The sequence below is a fragment of the Chrysochloris asiatica genome, unplaced genomic scaffold (assembly GCF_000296735.1).
Source record: "Chrysochloris asiatica unplaced genomic scaffold, ChrAsi1.0 scaffold00354, whole genome shotgun sequence".
NCBI classification, from domain to species: Eukaryota; Metazoa; Chordata; class Mammalia; order Afrosoricida; family Chrysochloridae; genus Chrysochloris; species Chrysochloris asiatica.
The window spans coordinates 877,366-888,654 of NW_006408872.1; the positions used below are offsets into that span (position 1 = coordinate 877,366).

General features: G+C 42.9%; 1 protein-coding gene across 1 annotated transcript in view; it reads right to left on the bottom strand.

Moving 5' to 3' along the window:
- Window positions 1-11,289, bottom strand: part of MCM3AP (minichromosome maintenance complex component 3 associated protein) — a 61,513-nt gene that overhangs the window by 32,837 nt on the left and 17,387 nt on the right. The window contains exons 6-8 of the mRNA XM_006876115.1: window positions 7,427-7,566; window positions 6,398-6,595; window positions 5,204-5,472 (exon numbers count right to left, since the gene is read on the bottom strand). Of these exons, the coding sequence (XP_006876177.1) occupies window positions 5,204-5,472; window positions 6,398-6,595; window positions 7,427-7,566 (607 nt within the window). The remainder of the gene's footprint in view (window positions 1-5,203; window positions 5,473-6,397; window positions 6,596-7,426; window positions 7,567-11,289) is intronic.

Here is an 11,289-nt window from a genome sequence, read left to right on the forward strand (position 1 = left end):
GTACACAGGGTTGACAGGGATGGGCAACTTAAGACATTGGCTACCCAAAATGGGGCAACCTATAAAGGCAAAAGAAGTGACTGGCTTACAAGCTTTTAAGTGGGAATCTAGTTCCAGATGGGGTGGGAGAAGGTAGAATCACCACTGAATGATTTCCAATCCGTTGGGACGAGGCTAGCGAAAGGAAAATCACATTAGTGAATAAACGCCATCAGGACTGTGAGGCTAAGAAATATAGAGGTAGATGTTTTTTGACAAAAGGAGAAGAGTGATTGATTTTGTAGCCCAGGAGCGGAGGTCCCTGGGAGCATCAAGTAGAGCAGGACCCTACCCAGAGAAGCGGTGACACCAGGGATGGAGACAGAGACAATGATGTGGACAGATGGAGCAGCTGGGGACACAGGACTCAGGGTGGGAGAAGGGCTGTGTGCTGGAGGCCAGGGGGTGGGGTGGGGTGTTGGGCCTGTGTCGTTATTTGATGCATGGAGGGGACTGAAACCATTGCTTTGAAAGGAAATATGATAGGATGAATGTAAAAAAAGAATGCTCCCCCCACTTAGTAGATGGTGTGACTCAAATCACTACCCTTAGTTTCCTGTGGGGGCATTGTCTGTCTTCAATTTACAAGACTGCTTTGGAAAAGCTTGCTTGCATGCCCTGGATCTTGCATCTGGTTCATGACGTCTGACATCCAGTTGGTGGGACTTTCGACCCATCATCTGACCTGATTCACAAGTTTTTGCAGTCTCATGCATCAAAAGCCTGTCATCTGACCTACAGATCTGGATTCCACAGCTCCTGAGACTACGTAGGTGAGAAGATTCCTTCAGACTGATCTCTGAACTACGAATCTGTGACTTGTCAGCCTCCACAATTCCATGAGCCATATCTTTTGACAACTGTGAATTTTGTGGAATGTTGCAGTGGGTTGCAGAACCCTGGGACTTGAGGGAAGGGAGGAGTGGTGATTGATTTCAAGGATTACGAAGGAATATAATATGTTGGAGAAGTCACACAGTTGCACTATCTTTAACTTCCAGCTCATGGGGATCAACCTTACGTTGATTTTTATAAAAGAAATTATTCATGCAAATCCCAATCATAACCCTAACACTAAACAAAGTCCTAGACCTAGCCACAGTCCTAATCCTAACTCCTTATTCCTACCCACCCTTAACCCCTTAAAACAAAAAGGTTAAACAGAACTACTATATGACCCACCAATCCCAATCCTAGATCTATATCCAAAGAAATGCAAAACAGGAACCCAGACACTTGTATACCAATGTTCACTACAGTAAAATTCATAACAGCCTAAGGGTGGAAACAACCTAAATGCCAGTCAACAGAGGAATGGATACACAAAAAGATACAAATGGATACATACTCAGCTATAAAAATAAATGAAGTCCATGTGCATACTATGACATTGATATAACTCTTTTACAAACATCATTCTGAGTGAAATAAGTCAGACACACAAGCACAAGTATTGTATGATGCCAGCTATATGAAATATCTAGAATAGGCAAATGTACATTTCACCTATTGGTGAAAGTAGGCTAGTGGTTACCAAAGGACAATGGGAAGGGACAAGTGGGGACACTGAGCTTCGGTTGAAGGTGATGGAAAAACTGGAAATGGGTAGAGGTGGTGGTTGCACAACATGATGGATGCAATTAATGTCACTGAATTATAAGTTTTATTACATAGATACCTGATTTTCAAAAAACTAGGTTCCCAACATATTGAGGACAAAGGTCTTGATGGTGAACTATACCATCATATTTATTGCTTACTAACTTCAAAGTCACTACTCTTAGACAGGATTGATAGACAAAAGTTTTAAGACGATGATGAAGTAATCGGGCGCTAGAAGACCAGAAAAGAATTGATGCCTTTGAGTTATGGTGTTGGAAGAGAATATTGAAAGTGCCATGGCTGCCAAAAGAACTAACAGATCCATTTTGGAAGAAGTGCAGCCAGAATGCTCCTTGGAGGCCAAGATGGCCAAACTTCATCTCTCATACTTCGGACATGTTGTTAGGAGGGACCAGTTGCTGGAGAAGGATATCATGTTTGGTAAGTGGAGGGTCAGAGAAAAAGAGGATGACCCCCACCACCCCAACAAGAAGGATTGGCCAAGTGGCAGCATTGATGGACTCAAGCATGGCAACAGGATCAGGTAGTGTTTCGTTCTACTGTGCATAAGGTCGCTATACGTCAGTACTGACTCCATGGCACCTAACAACAAAAACAAAGGTGCCAACATTAATGAGATCTGCTAGATGTTGGGGGCCCAGATCAAAATTGCCAACCCAGTGGAAGGTTCTTCTGACAAGCAGGTTACTATCACTGGTTCAGCTGCCAGGATTAGTCTGGCCCAGTATCTAATCACTGCCAGGCTTTCCTCTGAGTAGGGCAAGGGGTGCAGCTATACAGTGTAGGTTCGCTCATAACCCCTTTCTGTTTTCCCATGATCCTACTGTATAATTTCTGGTCAGTGATTCCAGGTTCTAAACCATTTGTTAAGTGTTCATTTTCTACACAACTTTACCATCCGCTAAGAATCTAAAAACCACATTTGTCTGTTCAGCTGTTAATGCTAGGATCCATATTTAGTTTTATAAGATTTTTCCCTGTTTTCAGTTTTGTTTGGGTTTTTTGATTCATGAATTTTATTTCTGTTTGCCAATAAGAAATGTTTAAGAGTGGAATTTTAATAAAATTTCAGTTTAATTATGTAATGTCAAATATTTAAGAATTTAAAAAATGGACTGGTTGTTAAAATTTTTTTAAAAAAAGAAATGATGAATAAAATAAGCAAGTTCAAAAATAATTTAGGACTCGATTATCAAAGTTACTTGAGAGTGATACCAACAGTCTATTTTCAAGCTAGTTGTATGTGAAGTCAAAGATAAAACTTAGAAAACTGAGGAGTTTTTTGTCATTGTTGTTGCAGTTTTATTTAGAGATAAATTATTCAAAATGGAGAATACATGTGAAAGGAATAGACATTTTTCATAACTAGTTTATCTCCAAGCTTAATTGTAAAACTTTAAGATCAGTCACATATGTAGAGAGAGACAAGGTTCTTGGAGGGAAAAACTTAGTTAAAAGAAGTCTCTGGCTTCCTCTAATATTAAAATATCTAACAAAGGAGAAGAAAAACAAGAGCCTCTTGGGCAAAAAGAAACTGTGGCATTGCCAAAAATCCAGCTACTCATTATAAGCACATGTTGCTGATTTACTACAGGCCAGGACTCTTCCTCTACCCTGTCTAAATGAACTGTCCTCAGTATCTCCATCTCATTCTCTGCTCCCTTCTTACACAGAACTCTGATACATCCACCCACCAGCAAGCTACCAGCAGCAATGACACAGCTCAGGTCCAGTCTCTGTCATCAGGGAAACCCATCTGCCATCTTCTCATTAACATAACGAACACCAAGGCCATATTGGTGTAAAACAGACATTTGAGAGGGCTAGAAAGGAATTGTCGGGAAATATAATTACAGAAAAGCTTGTAAGTCCGTCTTCAGTCTTTAACTGATTAGAAGAACTAAAAGGGTACTAGAATTTGTCCAGTGAAATAGGCTTCTTGTTAAGCCTTTGAAGAGTGTGGGGCCTTAAGTGGAATCCTGAGCCCCATCCAGAACCTTCTGAGGTGGTACATTCCCACTTGAAAGACCAAACTAGAGCGGCTAGAAGAACAGAAGCTATCTCTTGAAAGAAAAACCACCAAGAAAAAAATAAAAAGCTAACTGTCTGGCTGTTACAAAATAAGCAAACTGTTTGCCTGGGAGCTATCAAGACAAGACAAGTCAGTCCATCAGGATAAAGCCCCTTCCAAGACTGAAACTCAAGGGGAACACACGAACAGACTTGTAAGCTCACGGTAACCACCTTGGTTTATTTGTGAGTAGAAGTGAGAGAAAGGCGGCAATGAAGACATAAGCTAAGTTCGACCATGTTCCACAGATACCCGTCAACCTTGAGATGTGAAAGAGAAGAAGAGGTGGTTGGTCTGAAGTGTAGGGAGACTTGGGAACTCCTAAGCCCATGGACACTGACCTAGCCGCTGGGGGCTAGAGCTTAGAGTGATTCAGCCAGCTGATCAGAAGTGATCTGAAGAACACCAGATAGTTCTCATTTGACCTAGTCTGGATGGCTAGCTGATCAGAACTCAACTGAAGGAAGATAAAGAAGTTTGATACAAGAAGGAAATGGATATTGCTACGATTTGATGAACTTGACGGCTGCTTATGGATGTGGTTGCTCAAAATTCCAACCAAGAGGGAAGGAATCTTCACATCATGGATCAAGTCCATCCCTTCAGTACAAAGGGTTGATAAGGATGGGCAACTTAAACATTGGCTACCAAAAATGGTCTATAAAGGCACAAAGTAACTGGCTTACAAGTTTTCAATTTGTGCTCAGTTTCAGAATGAAGGGGGTAAGGTGGAATCCCCACTGAATAATTTTCATCTTGTCTAGGTGGATTTGGTGAAAAGGGATGGGGGAGGATAGGGATAGGATTTTTTTGATTCAATAGTGAGTAACTGTTACCATGACTAATTGCAATTGTCACAACTATAAAGGTAGAAGATGTGAAACAAAAAGGGGGGAGAAGTGAATCTTTCATTCCAGGATCAGAAGACCCTAGGACCTTCAGGAGGAAAGAGCATGAGTGGAGCATGGGATCCTAAGCAGAGAAATAGCGACACCAGAGTCGGAAGCAGAGGTGATGGCACAGAGAGATAGAGCAACTAAGGACTCTAGACCCATGAAATGTGAAAAGCTGTGTGCCAGTGGGCATGAGGCTGGCTTTCAAAATATGTCCTTTGGTCATTTAAATGAATATATATATTTTTTCTTTGTTTTGTGTATATATATATATATATATAAAACAGAGGTAAATACTGTTAACCGATGGTGCATGAAGGAGATTGCAATCATTGCAATGAAACAAAATATGATTGGTTGAATGCAAAACTGATGATCTGCCCTGTAAACTATCACTCAATTCACAATAAAAGCTCTAATAACAAAGAGAACAAAAACCAAGGCCTGCTCACCACACTCCTCCCCAAATCTCCATGACCTATTGTTATCCCACATTCACTATCAGAGAGAGCTCAGTTTCATCAGCTACACTGACTTCAGAAAGCATTTTGCTATGTGACCTCTCTCTAAGACTTACCTCAGGATGTCCCCTTTGTTGAGATTGAGCAGCACGTTATAGCCCTGGAACTCTGCCTCACCAATACAGGAAATGCTTTTGTTCCTCAGGTCTTGGTACATCTCCTTCAAACTCTGGAGGCATTTGGTCATGTTCTCATTGTTGATCTTGGCATCGAAGGAGGACATGGGCTCCTCACACATGAAGTGAGCACAATGGATGTGGAATCTCATACATTTCTCAATCAGGGACACCGTCAGGGGGTCACATAGGTGCTGCTGCGTGATGTCCTACCCACGAGTAAAAAGGCAAGGTTACATATGCACGCACACCTCACACATACCTTGCATGCACAGGCACCTCATATGTACATACATTCTTTGTATGCACATGCAGACACTTCACACATGAACACATGTGCATCTCATGCATGCACATACATACCTCTTTCATGTACAATTCACAAACATTAATACCTGATGTGTGTATAAACATCTCATATGCATATGTTGTTGTTGTTATGTGCCGTGGAGTCAGTTCCAACTCACAGTGACCCTGTACAGGGTTTCCAAGGCTGTAAATCTTCATGGGAGCAGAAAGCCTAATCTTTCTCCTGCAGAACAGCTGGTAGCTTCAAACTGCTGACTGTGCGGTTTGCAGCCCAATTCATAACCACTACACTACCAGAGCTCCTTACATACCTCATATACACCCTTCATTCACACACATAAATTGCACCTCATTTGCATGCATATACACATGCATGTACACACACACACACACACACTTTATACACACATATATATACACATGTTCCATGCACAGAGAGTTCAAATCATGGCTTATTACCAGAATTCCTCACAATTTAATTTGAAGGAAAGCACAGTTTCATATAACCTGGCAATGATTTTAAACCACACGAATTTTTGTTACATATGAAACATATCACTGTTTTGCCATCAATCCAATTCTGACTCCCGGTGGCCCCATGTTTGTCAGAGTAGAACTGCTCCACAAGGTTTTCAACAATTGAAATAGCCAGGTTTGTTTTCTGAGGCACCTCTGGGTGGATTCGAACTGTCAACTTTCAGCTAGTAGTCAAGCACTTGGATGTATGAGCTACCCAGGGACAACTCATATGAAACACCACTGAATAAAATGAAAAGAACTATCAATTTTGGTTTGGAATCTGAGTATGTCCCAGTGTCTCCTGACCTTCCGAATGCCCCGTGTCCGGTTCCACACGAAGTCGTACCAGTCGCGCAGGCTGCCCTCCTTCTGGTCCATGATCTGGGTCACCAAGTAGTCCATGGTCCTGCTGAGCACTGCTGAGGGCCGCAGCTCATGCGGCAGGGGCTCCTCCTGATCGGCTGAGGACCGACTGTACTCCTTCACAGCTGCCGCATGGTCCACCTGAGGGATCAGGACAGAAACACAGCTACTAGCATAGATGGGCCTCGCCAGCATCTAGCACAGCCATTCATCACTTGGTCAAAATATTTTTGCCAGCTGCCACAGCCTACACCAACCTTAATACACCTAAGAGTACTATCAACTTCAGCAACAGACACTACAGCTTCCTCAAACTGATATGCAGTGGTTCACATACCAGACAATGCACCACACTCCTGCAAGAGCTGCCTGTGTGAACTAGAGACAGGAGTGTGAGAGCGGGCGGCAAACAGAGACACAGGGCTTCACAATGACAGCCCTAACGACACAAACAATCAATATTCGAGAATCTTTTCAAGGTATTCCTGTATTTCAAAATGCAGAGACAAAAATAAAACAAAAAATATTGCTGGCAAATAGAACAAGGAATTCAGATGAAGAGGTGATCAAGTCAAGATAGCAGAGAAGTACAGGTTAGACCAGCTGCATGGCCCTGAAGTGCAGAGCATGATAGATACAGGACTTCTGGATGCTCTACATCTCAGCCACACTCCAATCCCACAATATGTCTTCACAGGCCCAAGTCATACTGGAGACAAGTAGGAGTATAGCAGGGGCCTACAAGGAATAGGCCAGCTGCTCAAGAGAGGCCTGGAGACCAAAGCTGCCCTGCACAAAGAGGCTGAAGATGGCTGGCTTCCTAAAACACGTAAACACCTAACTCAGGTGCAAACACAGACAGCCCAGGCAGAGAATACGCCTGCTCCCTCCTTCATGCTAGATAGACCCCAGCCTAGCTATGTACACCCTGGACAACAGACTGGAGAGGACTGGGTAGATGTGGAGCCCCACCTGGTCTGTCCCAGGGATCACTTCAAACACGCTCAGCTGGCTCCTGGTCTCCCGCATGTACCGCTCTTTCTCAGGACACATGTCTGGGCATGTCCCAACGAAAGTCCTCGCTTTGTCCAGGTCGGTCCTCCTCACTCGAGCTAGATGGAATCAAGGCAAAATTAAGCATTACCACATAGTCACTGGGACCCAGCTTAAGTGCATTTTCATGATAAAAGAAAAAATAAAGCTAAAATCACACAGGGTAAGAAAGAAGAATTTCAACAATGGCCTTAGAGTAACAGAAGAACAACCCATCACATGAATGATGGGGTACCAGGCTCACAGAGGCCCCAGAGACTCCCCTATTCCCAAGTATGGTTCTCCAACAGCCCCGGGTCTTCAGGGTTGACTCCAGACAAAGAGGGGGTGTCTACTTACAGCTGGGAGCACCACTCTTTTGTAAATTTACAATGACTTCAATGATGCTGAAGTATACCATTTATTAAAGGGTTTAATTTGTTAGAAGTATTCAACATACACTAGCATTTCTAAAACTCTACTTCAGTATTGCATCATTTGGTTGCATGGCAACCAAATCTGCTATCCATGGTATTTTGACTCAAAGCAAATAGCTCTGCCCTGGTCAAAAATGGCAACCAAATGCTACCATTTTGAATGTGTATTGCTCTCCACAGTTCCACCAATAATGTCGCTCTTCAAAAGTCCTGCAACACCTCTGATATGTTCAAATTAGTATATATTCCTGAGTGTTTCTGTGTACATCTCCCCTCCTCCACTCAAAAAAAAAGGAAAAGAAAAACAGAGGGAATGGAAGCAAATACTGTTGAATAATGATGGAGATTGTAATCACTGCAATAAAACGATGATGTAAAGCCGATGTTCTCCCATGTAAACTATCACTCAGTTCACAATAAAAGCTTTTTAAAAAAAAAAGTGAAGAATAACAAGGTAGCGGTAAACCACCACATAACATGGATTAACCTTGAGGAAATCATGCTGAGTGAAATTAGTCAGTCACAAAAAGAGAAATACTGCATAAGACGACTTCTGTAAAGGACTAAGAAAAAGAAACTATACTGAAAGGGGGCAGGGGGAGGTCTGTGTTGAGGGTTGGGAAGGTGGGGAAGGGGGGAAGGGGAGGGCAGAGCGGAGGGTGGGGATTGGACACAGGAGAGCTTGGGTGTGAGGGAGAGGGACAACAAAAAGGGAGGGAGAGGGAAAGGGGAAAAAACAGGGCAGCTGGGAGAACAAGTGGGCATGAGTGAAAGGGCCAAAGGGGCCAGATATAAAGCAAGATATATACACAACCTTGGAACGGCAGGACTCTGAGATACAGGGATTGAGTCATGTTTGGAATGGGGGAGAATCCTGTTAAGATGCTGGAATGTTTTCTTTTACTACGTGACTAACCAAGAGGCGAGAGTTTTAGTCTGTGTTACAGGTCATAAGCTCTCCAACATGGATTCCAGCCTGACTAATTCGACCGTATAGCGAGAGGACAGCCATTTCTCCCTCTTCGGAGCAAGCCTGCCTGAGGGAACCAGCATTCACCGAGGACCCATCTGAAACAATGACGTCATCCACATCTCCACTGAGGCCCCTCCGGCAAGAGCACCAAGGAGTCAGCCAGATGTTTCCACAGCAGAGAAGACTTTAAGAACTGTTTAACCCTTAGAGAACGGATTAAACTCCAGAGACTTTCTGCCGCTTTGCTTGTCCGGCGTGGGGAATGGGGAGTTAACAGATGTTACAGACTTTGAAATCGTTCATCAACCATCGTATGTTTTATTGCCTGTTAACACTCTCAGAAGCTAGGCAAAACATTGCGGTGCCTGGCCCTTAAACGTGCCACATGTCTTTGCTCTTAGGTCAATAATCACTGCACTAATAGGAATTGTTACCTTTTTTTGCCCTGCCCACCATGTAAATCAACTGTCTAGGGATATTAGTCTTGCTCACATGATCCAAGAGTAAATAGATAAAGGTTTACAATATGTCTAGAGAAAGGAAGATGGCTTAAGGGAAATAAGATTCAATATAACAAATTTACACTCTCAGCTAAGGTTATTCACTGTATAAGTAGATATGTGTTATTTTTTCAGTTAACCAGAACCTGATTGGAACTTAATTCAACAGCATTGTAGGTCGTTGTGGAACAATATACACTTGTCTGTGGATATTCATCAGCTACATGCTCAAATTTCTGATATAAGTAATTCTCAAGTTGAGAACTGAGTGGCTACTAATTTGCTACCTCGGCCAGAGATTAAGTTCCCCTGTGAACTTGGTTGAACCTCAGCATAGTGATACTGCTTGGTCGCCTTAGAGCAGGTGGTGGTCTGGCAACATCTTGCGTGTAGGGTCCCCAGCCGGTCTCCTTCCTCCCTGCCTTCTTCGGATGGCGGCTGTTTATGCTGGACGTGTGGCCAGAGACGGGCAAGGATCACGTGGAACCTCGGCAACCTAAGACAGAGCCATTGCCATGCTGCAATGAGTTTCGATGACAGGTAAGACTGAGGAATTCGCACTGACCGCCTAAGGCAGGCAGCGTCCTTTAAACAAATAATAAATAAGGGGGAAACTGATGCAGACCGTGCAGACCCAGTCAGGAGTTCAAGTCCCTGTGGGCCCAAGCGTTGCTGACCGTCCAAACCATAGGCTCTGAGGATCAGACTTTAGCCACCTAGCAGACATAGCAAAATGTCCCTTATCTGATTATTCAGTTATGCTGGTTAGTAATTCCATACATGAGCCCTGGATATCCACAGATAAATGTAAAAACCTTCCCTAAAAGCCGAGACTGTAAATTCCAAAAAGGCAAAGTTTTTCCCAAAAAAAAAGCTAAAGAGGATAGAGAGAAACTCTGTTAACTGATGGTATGTGGAGGGGATTATAATCAATGTAATGAAACAAGGTATATGAATGTTTGAATGTGAAACCGATGATGTGCCCTGAAAACTTGCGCTCAATCCACAAAAAAAACCTTAAAAAAAAAAAAAAAAAGTAGGAATAAAAATTTTAAAGACAAAACATAAAAAAGTCCTAAAAACAGTCCTTCCTCCTGAAAGTTTCAGGAGATTGATAAGGAAAAATGGATTATTGACAGGACTCTGGAGAGTAACACACATTCAAAGCAGAGCAGCAGTCTGCCGTCTGTGAGCAGGGTCCGGCTGCTTGTTTCCTAATTGCATCAAACTATCATGGGAAAAATATTCGAAGCATAGGCAGCCTTGTTTACCACAGCAATTACTGAACTGAACCACTGAACCAGTTGAAGTCCACATTATAATGTATAATGACAGGTTTTAGCGTTAATGAAGCAGCCGAAGTATTCAGATTCCGAGAATTTATAGTTTTGTTCGTCTTTAAAAAAGAAAATCCTACAGCTGAAATCTAAGAGGAAAAATCTTTGTGACGCAAGAACACCCACACTTGCAGATAATACCCGCTTGACCTGGCTTCAATGACTGGATGATCAGAGCTCAACCAGGAGAAGAAAGAAGAGGGAAAAAAAAGAGTAATCTGATACAATTTGATGAACTTGACGTACACCTATGGACGCAATAGCTCAAAAGAGGAAACAAATCTTCACAGCAAGGATCACTCTCACCCCTTCCACACACAGAGTAGACAGGGATGGGCAACTTGGACATTGGCTACCCCAAGTTGGGGGGCGGGGGGCAACAAAGGCAAGAAGTGACTGGCTTACAAGCTTTTAAGAGGGAACCTAGATTCAGAGGGTGGGAAGGAAGGTAGAATCTCCACTGAGTAGTACCCAATCTGTCTAGGCGGGGCTGATGAAATGAAATGCAGATAGGGCTCTTGTGATACAATAGTGACTAATTGTTATCAGGACTCAT